Source organism: Gallus gallus, chromosome 2 (assembly GCF_016699485.2).
Source record: "Gallus gallus isolate bGalGal1 chromosome 2, bGalGal1.mat.broiler.GRCg7b, whole genome shotgun sequence".
NCBI classification, from domain to species: Eukaryota; Metazoa; Chordata; class Aves; order Galliformes; family Phasianidae; genus Gallus; species Gallus gallus.
Genome location: NC_052533.1, coordinates 106,618,207 through 106,636,343, shown reverse-complemented (window position 1 = coordinate 106,636,343; position 18,137 = coordinate 106,618,207). Strand labels below are relative to the sequence as shown.

General features: G+C 36.7%; 1 protein-coding gene across 6 annotated transcripts in view; it reads right to left on the bottom strand.

Moving 5' to 3' along the window:
• The window catches only part of ASXL3 (additional sex combs like 3, transcriptional regulator), a 133,030-nt gene that overhangs the window by 45,167 nt on the left and 69,726 nt on the right, over positions 1–18,137 (bottom strand). For 3 of the 6 annotated variants that reach the window (XM_040695444.2, XM_040695443.2, XM_040695445.2), the window contains 3 exons: positions 14,558–14,679; positions 2,033–2,150; positions 984–1,103 (listed from right to left, as the gene is read on the bottom strand). In XM_040695444.2, the coding sequence (XP_040551378.1) occupies positions 984–1,103; positions 2,033–2,150; positions 14,558–14,679 (360 nt within the window). Of the gene's footprint in view, positions 1–983; positions 1,104–2,032; positions 2,151–5,911; positions 9,890–10,916; positions 11,824–14,557; positions 14,680–18,137 lie in introns of those variants that run through there. The other 3 variants (XM_015282614.4, XM_046928344.1, XM_040695446.2) reach the window with 3 other exon arrangements.

Here is an 18,137-nt window from a genome sequence, read left to right as displayed (position 1 = left end):
ATGAGGCCATTCGTAAAGAAAAGCAAGCCTATAACCATGAAAACAGGCATTAAATTATTTTTGAGATTATCCAGCCACTATGAAAAGCTTGTTTGCAAACATTTCCAATGTGGCCACATTGTGAAATTCTTCCCTAAATGATTCAGCAGCCTGCTGAATGCGAAAGGTCTTCTGTAAAGATACAGTTATGTAATTATTCTACTTTACTTTATACGAGACAAGAGTCTTAATGAATAGTACTTTTTCTGTTCCTTAGGGAACATTTCCAATTATGTTTCATGCAGTGCAGAAAAATTTTCCCCATCACATGGAGCTATTGGGAATTTACTCTTAGCATCTCTTCAGAGAAAATTCTTCATTAATTACAGATCAACATCCATGAATCTTGCTAAATAACATGGAAAACAAAAAAACAGAAACTGTATCTACCACCTCAAGAGATGTAGCTTCAAAAACAATTAGGCATCCAACTGAAGAAACAAATCAGCCAAAGAAATAGAATCAATCAAAAATGATGTGCCAAACCTCTACATGACAAACATTCAATGCAAATGAAGGAGAGAGTTAACTTAGAATAGAACAGATACGTAAGAAAATACACTATTCTCTTTGGGATTAAGCATGCATTAGACTGCAAGCAAACTTAACAGTAAGAAAGAGTATCTGCTACTCCACCCCTTGCCACCCGCCCAAAAATCATAATGCAGCAATCAGAAGCAAGCTGCTAAATGACCTCTGTCTGCACTTGCTTAGGTCTGTCAAATTTAAAAAGCAAGTACAGAAAAGCATTCTTGGGGAAAAACAATCGCCTGTGGATTTTCAAAATAGCCAGAAAAAAAGATACTTTCTTGAGAAAAGGTCAACTTCTGAGTTTGAGAAAGAGAATGGTAAATCAGCAATGCAACTTTTAAATACAGCATAGAGTTTCTAAACATCTCAATAGTACAATAACAAATAAATATACTTATTTTACTCCTACTCACCTAAACCAGATTTTTTTAACCTCTTTAAGTGCTGGCTTGTTTGTTTTCCAGTTGGAGACTTTTGTCCATGTTTCATCTCTTTATCAGAACCATCTGCTTCACCATTTTTAGATTCAGATCCTTAGAAAAAACGAAACAAAGCATGATACTGATGCATTTGTATCACCAGCTCTCCCTCCTCCCTGTCCCCTTGCTACAACTGTAAACACAGCAAAAATGGGATTAAAGAAAACTGACATCTACTTGCTGAGAGGCAATGCACCTTTCTGGTCACAATACGATTTCTCATCATCAGAGGAAATGGAAGAAAAAGATCAATAAGTCAATTAAGCGCTGAAAACTAAAGTTTACTGAACATTACAGTCAATAAAAATGTTCACTGATCTAATAAAAATAACGTTTTCATATAACACACAAGAGATATCTTTAAAAATATTTTAACCTCAAGCTATGGGGCAGTAAAGCAATCTAAAGGCGAAAAAAGATCATTTTTCTGTGAAGTAACACTTACAGAATAGAGATGCCTGGAAATACAATTGTCAATTTCTGTTAAACACAGCCATAAAAATCTCTTAAAATGAAGAAACTTAATCGGAGCTAAAGGTCAAGGTTATGCTGTGGTGCTAAGAACGGCACCAGAACAAGAAAAGCTAACAAAAGGATCCTAGGATTGCAATGCAGAATTGACACAAATTCACATTCACAGAGAAGCTTGCCTTTCTTCTCCCCTCTCCTTTTCATGGCCTTGAATACCAGCATGTGGTCCTCCATTAGAGTTCCAGAGCCAAACAAAATGTTACTTTGCATTCCTTTAAAGCTGCTGCTATTATTAATTGCCATTTTACTGTGTGCCTTCAGCTCTTTATCAAAATTAAAGAAAAATCTCCGTCCTTGAGTCATAGATTTGATAAGGAAATAAAGACTTTAAACAAAGCCTCCAAGTGACAATATTATTTTCAGCAGTCTCCCATTCTGTATGCTACACATCTGACTCAGAGGAAGGCTCTGTGACTAGCACTGATCTTGCAAACAGTCCTTCAGCTATTTACCTGAAGGTGAATCCGACTGCTCATCAGACACCTTTAATGGTGTCAAAACAACACGAGGAACAGTCTTGTTTACCATCATTGAGACTCCATTTCTTCTTTTCTGCTGCTGTCTTAAAGCCTATAAAAATGATAACAAAACATAAAAATGTAACAAAAAAATACTGCTCATAAGCGAATTACATGAGACATTTCTCTACCATTACACTGAACCTCTTAAAATAAGCGTAATTTACATAGTTACTGAATTGCCAGATTTCACATTTGTCCCCTTTATGTCATTCTCCCTTAAAATATAAAAACAAGCTTTTGGTTATAAAGAGAAAGATGCACCTCAGATCATTTTCCATTACAACTTTGACAACAAAGAAGCACATAATTGTTTGCTCTACCTTAACAGCACAACATGATAACCCATGGAATGTGAAACTAAGAATTCCAAGTAAAAAAAATGTAAAATAAATGTTTCAAAACAAGAGTAAAAATATATATGTCTGCACATCTCTCGCAGGTGCATCCTCTCCAGTATACTGCTCAGTCAATCAAGTTAACACAGAGTGTCATCAGTATGTACAGCATGTAAGGACTACAGTATTGATGCACTCACTCAGCCGTGAGTAGTGCTGCACAAAATCACTGAACATGGCAGGAATCATTTATATTTGTGAAGGGAATCAGTCCTAATCTTGGAAACCTTGCAGCACTTGGCTTCTGCCTGCTTGACTTTGGGCATTAACCTTCAGAACACGAACATGATGATGTTCTGGCAAATCTCGGGAAAAATGATACAAGAATAAATCTCTACAAATGGAAGTGCTTTGTGTTTCATAAATGGATCGAGCACAGGGTTGATAATGCAATACCAAATATTTAAAGGTTTGAAATAGCAAATACCTGACAGATTGTTTTATGTGGAAAATGATACTTGATTCAAAAGATCTTAAAATGTACAAATATGAATGCTTGCACATTAATACATTTGCAAGCATTAAAATTCTGAAATTAATCAGGATGGGCTGGGCTTACTACGGATTTCTATTCTCCTGTCTATTTTCCTGCACAGTCTTACTGTACACTCTCTTTTTATAAATGCAATTTGTGTTACGATCTTGGGAGAGATTTATTAAAGTATTACTTTATCAATAAGATACATATTTGATATTAATTAGTCCTGTAGTTTTATGAGCATGAATGATTAAAGACTTATAAGGATTAAATCTGTAATTTCAATTAATCTGCAATATCATTCCAAAATGTTCCCACAGCTAAATCAAAAAGAGAAAAGAAAAAAAAATTCCTGAAAAAAAGAAATCAATATCATTCCACTCTTCTAAATAACACACTATACAACATAAAATACACCAAGCCACATAAAAGCTATTTCATCGATTAACCCCTTTTATAGTACACTTCTTTAAAGACACATGAGCACTGTCCAATAAAAAACAAATTACAACACTCGAAATCAAACAAAGAGAAGAACCTGGTCGGATCTGCACTGAACCAAAGACACAAACAGAAAGCAATGAAGAACAGCCTACAGAAAGACACAAAATTCATATCTGTATTGGGCAAAGACAGTCATACTCATGGATAGAAAATTACAAAATGTAAAAATGTTTCAAAAAGCACCGCAAAATCCCCAAAATTATTCCTCAGTGCACAGTCGTGCCAACCCAGGTATCAAAACAGGTGACACTCATTCAACAGTAATGCCACTCAGATCATAACAAATAGTCCACTAAAAATTAAGTGAAAAGACAGCCAACTACTGTCATAACAGTATACTGACATAACCACAACCAAATCATCGTATTGTTGTGCCCCAAAGCCTTATTTACATAATGAAGAGCATATCCTCCCTGGACAAATGAATATGAACCCAAAAGAAGTCCCATATTCTCATCCAGTTTTCAAGATGATTTCCACCTTTACCAGGGCCCATGACCTTGTTTCCAGCACCTTATGAAAGTATCATTTTAGTGTTTTATATCACTGCCATGACAAAGGTAGATTCTTGTAAAGCCTCATCCAATTATCCATGCTTTAGACTCAATGGCCACACAAAGGAGAGGTGACAGGACATGGTGAACCACCCATGTCAGGTGATCAGTAGGCTGCAGGCAACACGCTAGCTGCCAGAGCAAGGGCAGCAGTACCCAATCTTTGCCAAGCAGACTACTCACTTACCTTATTTTGGTCAGCACAGGGCATGCTATGCTCACATGGTTGTACAGAACAGGAGCGCCCATCCCAGCATGTCCCAGCCAAACCCTCAGCGCCACAAAGGCAAGAAACAGAGTGGGATCTGGTGGACACTGCTACCAGTAGTGTACTACACAGCCCACTCATGAGCTAGAGGCTAAGTGCCTCAACAGGTGAGAACAAAGCAAAACCTTAAATAAGCACTTCCCTTAATAAATATTTGTTTTTCAGCATTTCCTTCTCCCTCTAACATTCTTTCTTTCACTGGCTGTCCTTCCTCCATTTCCTCCAGTCTCACAAGACAAGGGACAGATCACCAGATGGGACTGCATAGGGTGACTCAAGCTGATAATAAAGATGCATATGTATGGACAGCCAAAAGTCATGTTGTAAAATGGAAAAAATAAAAACCCTAAAACTAAGCGAATACCAAAATCTAAGTCTAAGCTTTAACACAAAATGCCAAATAATTATGTTGTGCCCAGAGAACACACTAACAATCATCTCTGGGCCTCTCTTTCCATTTGTCTAAAGAAAGCATGAAGTAGGAGGGAAGTATAGTAAAGTATCAGGTAAATAATTTCACATCTGACATGTATGGTTAAGATATGGCTGAGATTTTGCTCAGTCATCCTGTTTTGTGGAAAAAAATTATTCCAAGCTAAGCACAACATTTTTTTTCTATACTTCTACTTTGAATTTAAAGCTGCAGGGTCTAAGATTGAGGGTAGACAAGTCTTTGCATGAAAACACTAGGAGCAAACTAAGTCTAGGGAGAAAATGCAGATTAAAGCCTAGTTACTAGTAAAACCAAACACCAGAAGGAGTTAAGTATAAACCAAGGACACTGCGTGCAGTCTCTGCTGAGGACAAATATATAACAGCTCTACACTCCGCCTGAGGGATATTAATTTTAGGATACAAGACTACTGTAGGATAAGACAAGAATCTTGTATCCCAAGATTAATTCTGCTTAGCTTGGAAGTCAATGGGATTACTCAGAGTGAAATATACACCAAATGCTTTGCTATATTGAGCCTTCAGTGTACCAAGCTAATTTAGTGCTTTTCTTGTCACCTTAATCAGATAAATCTTCAGTTTTAGCTCTTCTGGTGAAGGGAATAAACAGAAAGTAGACAAGTAAAATTTGTAACTACCACTGAAGACAATGAGAAATTTTATAACTTATTCCAAAGAAAAATGGTTCCAGAACTCATTGTAGAAACAGAAACAGTAACTAACACAAATGATATTGGCATCTTCTACTGACACAGCCCGCTGCATCTCATCCATATTTAGAGATATATGATCTCTGGATCTGCAAGAAAGAGCCAGTGGCTCTCTACCAAATGATAAGGTGTCATTTTTACTACAGAAAGTAAGATAGTAGTGTGTACGATAGCTTATATAATACATATTTTTCCTTAATGAGATGAAGTTCTATGCTTACACTTCAAATGTATTCAGTCACTGTGTGCTAAATGCTTCAGTTAAAAAAAGCTGCAAGTTGTAAATTCCTAGAACTGAGAACTGTTACAGCAATCTGTCAAACATCACTGTCATCCTATCTCTACAGCACATAAATAAAAAAGGAGAGAAAGAAAATGAAGGTTCATGTGGTATACAAGTTAAACATTAAAATCTCTATTAAAATCACCACCAAAATATAGTACTTACATCCAGCCTTTCACAAGCAGATTTGCAAAGGACATCTGTGAATCTCTTGCACATAATGAGTATGGAGAATTCCCAATATTCCCATTCATAAAACAGAACCTGTGACCATCTGTTGAATAACACTGCCACGGTCATTATACAGGGCTTGGTATAATTAATTTGTTTAATAAAATTATTTTTATTGCCAAAAACTTTAAGTCACCTGTCAATCTATTTCCATCCAAAGAGCTCAAAATAACATAAAAAAAAAGAGTTGTACAAAACCAAACTCTGAAAGATACATGCCAAAAGAAAAACGTCATGCGATTAACACTGATTTTCTAATTTCAATCTGTTTTTCATAAATAGGTCACAAGAACAGGTCTCCTCTTTTTTTAGGGAGTTTATGCCCTCGCTGGAGGGTAGCGGCATGTTGAAGGATTCATGAATGACATTATCTGTTCTTAAGAACAATCTTTTCACATAAGTAGTTGCTTTTGACATAGGAAAGACTTCTTCAACTAAGTAACAAGGTAGTAGACTCTATTCAATAAAAACAAACAAAAATAAGCATTCCTTGATGCACGAGTGAAAGGAAACTTAGACTAAAAGGCAATTGGAGAGAGGGGAAAAATACATCCCTCAAAGAGTCCCAGAAGTAAAACGTCAAGCATTATGCTCTCATTTAATGCTGCTTAGGATTTTTTTTTTTTTTCATTTTTCTTTCCCACATCTTTTCAACTTATAATGAAAAAATGCAGCATACAAACAAACCATTAATGCAGAAAATCACTTTCATTGGAGCTTAAATGCATGACACGCTGAGAATGTTAAAAATTAAGTTATTAACAACAGAGATATGTAACAGTTGGTTGCATTAAGCAACATTGTTCCAGATTTCTTTTTGTTACATAAATGTCAAGTCTACATTCTGAAACTCATATCATGAAACATAACCTTTGAAATTTCACAGTGTATGGATCAGAAACATAAAGCTACGGAATTCTTCCATTCTGCCATGTAAAAAACACATGCTATAATAAACTGAGAAGAAGTCTACTGCATGAAATAAATAACAACTCCGCATTATGGTCATGGATCCTAAATTGTCAAAGACAAAACAGATTTATGGTTTATCACTGATTCACTTAACACCACCATAAAATTCCATCTTTGTCCTCTCTCTCATCATTTTGTTAGTAAAATATTAAGACAGGCTTTAATTCCCATGTTTCTCTTGAATTAAAATCTCAGTGGCAACCTGTTTCACGGGCACACAGAACAGTTAAAAAAAAACAACAACAAAACAAAACACCACAGCAAGCATCACAAATCATGAAGAGTAAACATATTATTATTCTTGGGATGCCACCACTTCTTATAGTAAACATACACTGAAAGTAGTTACAGGCATGCAAATGTATAATTAAAACAATAATAAAAATCTCCCAAGGAAGCTGCTGCAAAATACAAAGCACCATTTCCAAAGCATGGAACAAATTAATGTACTTCCAGCCAGACTTGAACAGCAAACATAACAGTACTGGCACCATGTGTACACAACTGATCATTTGTAGACGAAGAACAGAGGCAGAATAACTGGAAGTTCTCAGACCTAGAGATTTTTTTCAACTTATGCTAATGACTTGTAGAATAAGTGTCTGTTCTTGGCCAATGCTGCCTTCCTACCTTGTGATACTCCTATTTATTTTTTTGGAACATAAATGATTTCTTGTCCCCTATTTGTTTCTTAGGTCTCTGTAGCACTCAAGGTCTTTATGCACAATTACAGCAGTCATTAACAGCTGAACATTTTTCTGTGTTTTAACAAACATTAAAATAAAGCTCATGGGTAAAGCTATGGGTGGTGTAGAGACAATGCGCATTCCTTCGCATGTCTGCATTTGCAAGCCAGCCCTACCTTCTATAGGGGTAAAATAATGTATTCACAGCTATAGTTGCTGCAGATCACAACAGATTGCAAAGTAAAGTTTTTGTTTGGTTTCCCAACCCCAGAAAAAAACAGAAGGACAAACAAAAGTGTGATGTGTTCAATGACTCTTCTGCCTTGCATGTGAATGGGAACGACAGTGACACATGCACTAACTCAGTGACTTTTTTTTTTTTTTTTTTTTTTGTCTAAAGTGAAAATGTATTTAAAAAAACCAAAATGGTGTAATATTAAGCTAATAATATCTACCAGCTGAAAAATGCTTCACAGGAAAGCTGTTGCTTGACACAATAAAGCACATGTAGGTAAGGAAGCAGTTTGCATAAAGCAGTTTAAAAGCAATATAGCAATGTCAATACAAAATCTTGAAACAATAAACAATATTTTCCCTCAGGTCATATTTGCAAACACACTACACTTGCAAAGGGTGCAAAGTGTAGTGGGGGGACTGCAAGGCTTGACTACATTCCTCCAGATAAAAACATCTTATCATATTACACCTCAGAGAAAGTGGTGCAGCAATTTACATCGCACTGATGTAAGCAGTAAGAGTGTAATGACTTTATGGCAGATATCCTGCTCCAGCTTGTGTTCTGCCACATGCCCCTACACCCTGAGCATGCAGCCTTCTGGGGACCTACCCAACAGTTGTTAGAAAGGGATTTCTAGATTACTTCTTGTCAGCGTTTTGTTGGAGGCTTTTGAGAAGAGTTGTGAGCTATTGCAACTCCTGCCTTTCTCTCAAAAGGCCAGCTATTTCTAGGATGCACTTTAAAATCGAGGCCAGATTCACTTTCTGCCTGTGTCTTATTTTGTATGTAATACAATACTCAAATCAAAATCTGTTCTTTACATATGGCTCAGAAGAAGGTATTCACTTAAGAGACCTACTGCCAGTATATGGAAGAATCACGTAACATCATCAGAAAAGCTTTACTACTACACACTGTACACAACAAAATGGGTCTCCCATCTACACTGACAGTATTTGTCAGTAGTACAATACTTACAACCAATCCATCTTAAGAAGTTCCCTAGGCTATCTAAAGAAAAACATTATCAGATAAGTACAGTCCTTAAATCTAGACCAATGCCACCGGTTTTGCTGTCTAAGACTCGAGACAAGCAACACAGCAGAACTAAGAGAGGGCTTAGAGAGATTGTGATGTAGATTTCGGAAGGGGATTCCAGTATGTATGGGTGGTAAATTTAAACAAAGTTTACATTCAAGGTCATATTTTAAGTGAAGGATCCAGTCTTACCGTGAAGTAGAACGGTCAACAATGCTTCAGCATGGTAGTGTTCTAAAGTTGCTTTAAAATTCTTTTTAGATATTTCTCAGAGTAAGAAATTCTGAAAACCACATTTATTAAAACAGCAAACATGCAGGACAGCTGCAAAAAGCATGCTACGCAAACAACCCATTAGGGAAAACAAACAAGCAAATGTCCCAGCAACTGGAAGTTAATATTTAAAAAGTGGCACAAAAAGAACAGAGGGATCATTTGGATTCCTGCCCTTTTCTTTCCATCACAAGTAAGGGCTGAGGACCATGGGGATGACCCAGAAAAAAGTCCCATAAACACTGTCTTGCATCTTACCAAAGCACTGTGTTGAGCAGCTGGTACATGCTGCCCATGCATAGGGACCTTTAGAGGGACATACCGTGCAGCCTGCCTTCGGGCAATGCATGTACTCCCTGAAGAGCTCCTGCTGGAACTCTTGCTCTTCCAGCTTCTTTTCCCCATTATGCAGTCTCCCTGCCATAGTTTCTCTGTTCTGTCCTCTTCCCTAGACTTGTCTTGACAATCAGAAAATCAGTTTAGTTTAGCATCTTCGAAATTCCATTTTCCTGAATGCATTTTGTAAATTCCACTGTCCCTTCCCATGTCTCTCTAGTAGTCAAAAAGCAACACATTTTTCTTGTTTTTCATTTGTTGACAGGAAAATTTGTCAAGAATCATCACTTATGTTGCCAGACATCTGATCAAATGCTTCAGCTAGGGAGCCAGAATTCTCCAACTGTGGCCTTGGTAAATCTGCAGTATCTGAAATGAAACATAGGAAAATGGTTAACGCAGGCTCTAAGACAGTGCAACAAATTCTCTATTACCAAGGAATTCAGTACAAGAAGTATCTCTCAATTCACAGTGGAATTTCAAAGACTTTTAGGAAGTCACCCAGTGCTCAAATTCTACATGATCTGGTAATATTCATAATAATCTCCTCTGTCATCTTTATTTCTTCAAGGGTAGAGATGGGAAAGGAGGGCAGACAAATATATCAGGCCTGTATCAGAACATATGAGTGAGTCGTTCCTCAACTGAGTCAAAGGACAGACACCATAGACAGAGTCATATGGATTAATTTCTAAGGACAGGAAAATGCTTCAGGAGAACCTGTATCTGGCTGTAGTCAAGGAAAGAAGTCCCAGCAGAATGACCATTGAGGGAGCAAGACTGGTGAGTTTGCTCTTTTTCTTCTCTCAAAGCAAGGTAAGAGGTATGCCTGAGCTGGAGAAAGGAAAGCAAATCCACACCAGAGTCAAGGGAGTACAGGATTCTACCTTCAGTGCCAACCTAGGCACATGGACACCTGTGCCATTAAAAAAACAAACAAACAAACAAAAAGTCCTGATAAAATAGTTCTTTGAATTTGGGCAAATCAGGGCTAAGTCATGGTCTTCATCATCCTGCTCCAAAATTAAATCTTCTGTTGCTTCATGTTATAGATTGGTTTCTAATACCAATTATGGTTATGCTAGAAAAGTCAGCCTGAAATATTACTTGGAGCTTATAGGTCTAATGTCCTATGATTCAGAAGCAACACATGAGCCAAACAGTAACTTCCCCACAGCTTTCTTACTGCTTGGGGCCACTGAAACGAAAAGGGGTGTGGAGCTGCCACTTCTGTTCTAAGAACAAATCATATGGATGGGTGCTTCCTTCTTCATGAGAAACTGCAACTATCCACTTCATGAATAAATTAGTGGCACATATTACAAACCCAGCCACCAAGCATGCAGACAAAGCCCAAAGTTAAGAAAAACAAAACAAAGCAGCAGCAATAACATACCTTGAGTAGATTCCCTTATTTCCTGAGCTTGTCTCCTCCCAAACCCACTTGGCTGCTGTCTCTGGAGTTTCTGTCTCTACAAAGAGATCTGGATGCCCAGCACAGTCTCAGACATGTCCTGGTCTGTATTCAGATTCTGAGTCTGAATGAAGTAGCCTTCTCTTCTCCCAACAGAAAATTTATGGGTACCCTTCTTGGTGCTGATTCCAAAGTGCCAAAAGTGAGGCAGGATTTTCTTCCATGTCTGAGAGGTCTAATATCATCCCAGACATCGTTATATCACATCTTCAAGTTCTTTATTCTTTCTTGGTACTGACTCAGGAACCAACTGGTACACTGATGGACAAGGTACTTGTCTATGGCAGTCCAACAGACACTAACACCACCTCAATGTCCTTGATATTCACAATACGCTCACGTGTTACCTATGTGAGGCCAGTTTGCAGGTATGATCATTTCTTCTGATAAATGTTCCAAGAACATCTTGATAGATACAGACAAATCTGTACATAGTGAAGACTTCCAGAAAAAGCAACACCTCAAGTCAATGGAACAGAAATTGGACCAGAGAGGAGCATGGTAGATACTATGCCATGACTTGATATCCATACTTGAGTTAGCCTTGTCCAGAGTAAGAATAATTCACACAGTAGTGTGATCATGTGCCACTGTTAGCAGATGCAGATGTAGTTCAGTACTTTCCTGGTAAGAGGTCCTTACATAGGTCTGCATGCCAAAATCCTCAAGTGTGAAAATGAGGTAAATCAGTACGGAACTGATCAGTACTGATGGGAAATCAGTGTGTGACAGCATGCCATGAACACCTTTTCCAATGTTACTAGATATGCAACAGCTGGGCACACATACCCAACCACTTCGAACAGCGAAAGGGAAATATCTTTAAAATCTGCCATCAGAAAGATGAGTGTAAAAGACAGCTCTACACCACAGACTCTTTTGTCTAAACTATCACGAATAGGAACTATTTTGTTACTATTCAGGATACTATTCAGGAGCAAAAGTGAAACTTCCTCAAAAATGAAATAAGCAGCATGAAATACAATCGGTGGTGAAACAATTCAAATCCTTCTTCCAGCAAAACGACACTATGGAAGGTTGTGAAGCTAGAAAGTTTCCAGTATAAAATGGCAGCCCAGGCTTTTAAATGTGATGAAATAAGGTCTGAAGTGTGACACAGACCTTCTGAAGTGCAACACAGACCTTCTGAGAGTCCACAGGAACTGTGAACCTCCCTACCCCCTGCAAAGCACCCCCAGATCCACTGCTACCTGAGAGAAGTCAAGACCAAGAGCCAGGGCTCAGAAGATGCCCCTTCCTCCAAGCTGCTGGCATAGCTCAAGAAATTCATTGTCATGACCAATTTGATTCACAAGAACATCCTAAAAATGCAGGTGGTCACAAGGAAACATAAGATTGCTCTTTGCAACCTACACCCAGGAATACCTCTAGAATTCATTAAAAATCAAATCATTTGTAAATCCAGCATAACACTTTAAAGAATGACATGACCACAGTGACTAGACAGTGACAAGTAGATAAACAGTGGAGAAAAACTGCTGATTCGAGCTCAGATCTTCAGGCGTACTTCACATTATCAACCTCCCTCTCTCTTTAATTTTAATGGACAGCAGAAAAAATACACACAAAATCAAGCTAATCAGAACTCATTGTTTTTGAATAAGTTGAGTAGGAAATGGGTTGAAAGATTATTTTGTTGATTTTCATTCCATGAAGACTGTTAAGTAATAGAAAAACCACAATAGCTAGGGAAGACCTCTTTCTGACCTTAATAAAGATATATATATACATGTTTATACACCATAAGTATTGCTGAAAGCAGGCTGATGGCTCATCTTTTGTTACTTTAGCACAGAACCTGTAAGATGGTGTCAGTTAGAAGACCATTGCATCCAACTGCCTGAATTTTTTATGCATTTAAAGGTACTCCAGGCTGTCATATGTACAGATTTTGTTATGTATACACAAAAGCAACAGAAAGATTGGAAAGTAAAAGAATAAAATTCCAACAGTAATTTTATACATTCAATCACTGCTGAAATTTATTTTTCTCTGCTACCATATCAAATTAAATCAAATCTGCAGCATGCATATGGCAGTAGCCAGCACCTGAAACTTTTGAGAAAAATTAAAACAAAGGTAAAATCCTCTACCACTCCACAATGAACACAGAGAACACATTTTACTGATAGTTGAGCTAACAATCTCATACTCTGAAGTGCAAGATCTAATTACTATCAACTTAATTAAAACTGATTTCTTTCTATTGATTACTTAACTTTTAGATGTTGCTCTAACCCTAACACCTTAGGGAATATTTTCAATGATTTCCATCAGTGTTACGACTTTTTACATTAATTAAGCTATTTTGATTAGTTTGTTCTTTTTAAACTGTTCTCACTGCTATTCATCTGGAATTGCTCTTTTTTTTTTCCCTCCTTTCCCTTCCCCTGCTCCATCCACACCTAAGTTCATATATTACAAAGGTTCTATACAGAAATTTCCAAAAAGTTGCATGTGTTTTTCTCAGTGATTGTGCAGCTAGTGAGTTGCTTTGTGCTCACTGTCCAACTTTCCTGACCAAACAGTTGTGAGACCCCAATCTAAGAATCCTCTCCAGTCCTCAGAATGCGTAAGTACAAGAAAACCTGCTGTGAATAATACCAGTCTATTAATTTTAGTGGACTCCGTAAAAACCTAATTTTAAATACTTAAATGTTTCAAGAAGCCAACATGGACAGGCTTTCCTTAACTTAAGCCTAAATCAACAACTCTGTAATAAACTACCCTGTGAAATACTGTACCTCAGTTAAACAGATCTAAGAGAGTAGTTACAAGAAAAACAAAAGCAATGACATCTCATCAAACTAATGTTTTTAAGAAGCTGTATTTCATGTTTTACAATATTTATGTGACTAAAAGAGATTTCTACAAACTCAAAATTGAGGATATACTGATACATTTTTTTAATTATCATTTTTTTTAGTTTTTCATTTGTCCTGTTGTAAGCCGAACTAATTTGGCATGGTTGGAAAACAAATTTCACAGTTACACTCTCTGTTAATAACTGATTTTTAATATGTAGTTACTTTTGTGAAGTTTTACTACATTACTTGCAGCCTAAATCATCCAAATCAGAGGTTATCAAAAAACTAAAATCAATCTCTCTCTTACACATTGTAGTGTCAGATATAGTATGGAAAAGAATTACTAAGCAGGCCATAAAGGAAAACTGAACAGCAAGTATATCCAGATCCTTACTATCTGTAGAACTTACTCCAAAATCTTTGTTTTATTTTAAGCCTCACATAAAATTTTCGGTATAAGTGCTTACATAGAAAAACCTGGGATGTGATTAATACAAACAATTCTTCTTCCTTGCAAACCACTTAAGAAAACATCAAAAACACAGTAGTGGTAGGACTGCATCATTGGTAAACAAACAAACAAAAAACCAAAAAAACGCTGCAATGCACCATTAAACAAAGCCCTACAAATCCTCTCAGAAATGCCCTGAAATTCTGCCGACATCACATTCTCACATTCATATCAGACACCCATGAGGAGGACAGCCAACCAACCTGCAGTCAGCAGGAGCTTACCTGCTTAAGTGCTTTCTTTGTGTGCTGCTGGAAGGAAGATACTAGCTTGCTTTGCACTGGTGCATTTGTAAGGCTTGAATCACGATTGGAAGACAATTCTTCAGATGTCTGCTTTGGGCAAACTTTATAGAAAGAAAAAAAGAATACTGTTATGGAGGTTATCTTCTCTGTTTCTTTCTTGAAGAGTCCCAAGAAAGCAGAAAAAAAAATAGCAAGCACCTGGATAACAAAAAGCTTGATCTATGAAATTAAACTAATCTTGGGGTCCAAGTGAGCTGAGAATCTGGTCACACTATAAATAAAAGTGTTGCTTCACAATTAGTTGTGCCTCCCCAGGCCCTTTCTTTGCCGTTCTGGAGACTGCAGGTTTTGCCTGTTGGGTCCTGAAGGAGTCAAACAAGGGTTCTCATGCAGAAGCCAGGCAAAAATTATCTTCTTCATCAAGTCATTTCTAATGGATTTCTGCATTTCTAAATGCGTATTTATGTACAGAAGACACTGATGACCCTGTGCTCTAGAAATAGCAATGGCTTCTTAGGAGCCAGACTACTCCATCTTGTACATATTTCTTGGCAAAAGTAAGAACATACACTTGCTTGTTTAACGGGTAAACTGGAATATCCTGAAAAGAGGAATACTGGTCTCTCAGCTAATACACACTGCTATTCGCCAACCCTTTTAATAATACATGTTTTAATGAATAAATAGCACTTGCTTTAAACAGCCTCTTGACACAGAAAAGTCTCCCTGTTAAAAGGAAAAATGACAAATTATTTCTAAAAATCCAGCTTTACTAATTAGATATGAATGCCTGAAGCATTCTGTTAATCACAACAGTCAGCAAGCTTAACTAAAAGGGCTGTAAAAACCTTTCACTCTTAATGCCTGGCATCACCATTGCTCTTAGTAGTGCTTAAGACAGCCCAGCTAAAACAGAATGAGCATGGATCCAGAAGCTGAGCACTTTTCTTCTCCCCTCCTCCTCAGACGCAGTTTGAGTCTGGTTGCCTAACACCACTGTGCGCACTGACATGCTTGCTTTGTGATGCCCAGGTCTGACCTACGTGGTGCCTACCACCTACCATAGGACTCCGAGAACATGCAAACAAGCTGCATAGATGTGCAAGGAGGAGTTCTAGCCCAACCTTTCTCTTCACACATGGTTTACTCCTCCCATCCTTCAATAGCTTGTGCAGAGAACTGAAAGAGCACTTCAGATCCCTTGCCTCTAGCACTATTTCATAGAATAAATATTTTAAAGGCTTTTTTCTTTGTGTTTGTAAGAAAAAGGATAGAATTGAGACAATTCACTTATCAATAATTAATTGGCAGCATAAGATGCATGGGATATTAAACATTTCCATGTTGAAGGAAAAACTAATTAATACTTACCTCACAAACAGAGAATATATTCTGTTTTATAATATTGGAACTATATCAAGATAATTTTCATATTAGATTAAAAATTTTCATTAGCAGACAATAGAAATCCAATTTTGTCATAAGATTTCTAACCGATATTTTCCACTTCTTTTTCCATTCACTTGAAGCATTTGCTAAGAATATACAAAGAAGCTGCAACACAAAACAGCTTCCAAGCTTATGTTAGGATCAATCTTTTCCACATGATGAGCAAAGCTTACAATCAAAAACGACAACTTGAAGGAGCAGTAAATTGTCAGCAGTAAACAAACAATAGCTATTTTATATAATCTAAATCACTGCAATAGTGAAGCTCCTGAGATACAGAACACCTACACCAAAACAAAAATCTGACACTTCAAATTACCCAGCTTTTGCTTTGTTTCTTCTTTTACAGATATTTTTACTGTTTTCTGGCAAAGACTAAGAGACCCAAAGGACTGAATTAAAAAATGGAAAAAGAGAAAGAACACATCTTGAAGTTAAGGAGAACAAATTTAAAAATGCCTGAAGAATGGAAACTATTGTGTATATAACACTAAGAGTGTATACCAATCCTAAGAGAGGATACCGTATCACCTATCACGAAGAATGTACCTCTGTCCTTCCGTACGACTGAAACTCCCATTTACTTTTTTGATTAAGTGGGAAATTCTGATTTTCATGACTTTGATTTTGGACATTATCCAAGTGTGTCCCCTGTTTATTTTGGTGACAAAGCCAATTATGGAAAGGTTTGGCAACACTAACCAATGATGCACAACACTAGGAACAGCCAGTGTCAAACTCATCATACAGCGTAGGAATAAATGTAAACGCAGTCCAACACTGATTTCATTTTTCATTCATAAATTCCTTAATTTAAATGAAAAATGAAACTGTGACAAGGTCTATCAGAGGCAGTACTTCTGATTTCTATCATTACTTCTATTTTGCATAAAGCCACTATCAGTGTATTGTTTCCTTTTGCTTCTGCTTCTTTAAAACTTTGACAATTAAGTTAAATCAAGAAGCAAGACTCGTTCTGCTTGGTGAAGCAACTGAAACTAAAACCTGCTGAAATAATAAACCAGCTTACGTAGCCAAAATCTCTTCTGCACATACAGAAGGAGTACCACTGGATGGCGGTTCAGTTTACTGCAATTCCAAATTACTTCAGATTTTTGAAAAAAAAAAAAAAAAAACACACATAGGGAATAAAGTAATTCTTCTTCCTGTAGTCTATAATTAAAGAAATAGGCATACGAGGTTGAAAGCCGCAGCTTAATACATTTGAAATGACATGGTGATTAGAGAAAGGCAACTTCATTTATTAACAACAGATTAGTTTCCTTTCTAAAATATATTGTCTACATTAAAAACAGCTTCCTTCAGATATTTAGTAGATTAAAATAGTAAGAATCTATTTTAAATATTGTCTTCCATGTTTTACTTCAATTTCCACTTCCATTTAAAAACAGCTTGATACAAATAATGGGTAAAAGCTTAACCATCTATAGTAAATAAGAGATATCACACACTGTTTTCCAGAAGTAGAAGAATATAAACACTGCAAATTTAAATATATGATGCAAATTTGTGTAATTGTTTAATAGCTTATACAGTCGATTCTCCTGATTAGCAAAAAATAATACCCAAATTATTATACAAGCTTTATTTAGAGGCAAATCAAGATATTTATTGTTTAAAAGACACTACAAATTAATGTTTCATTAGGAAGTCAAATACAAATATGAGACAACTTGTAAATTTATCCTCATATAAGTTGTGCTACATAATGATTGAAATCAAACTATAATAAAATCTCAGTATAGTGCGAAGGTTGTGACCACAGAAAATTGTGCTTATTTGTTCACTTAAATGGGTAAGATCCAACTGCTTTTCTCTGCATGAGTTAGAAGTGGAAAAAAAGGGAAAAATATAACAGAAAAATATGTCAGTGTTTGAAGTGAACACTGATGGTCCTAGTGGGGAAAAAAAAAAAAAACACACACACAAAAAAAGAAGACTTAAGACTGGAGCAGGTTTTTCTGCAAAGAACAAAGGAAAATAAAAACAAATTCAAGAAGAGTTCTTGATACATATGTATGTGGTCTCTGTACATATGTAGGTCACTCCAAAAGTAATGCATCCTGTTTATTTCCATGGAAACTACTAC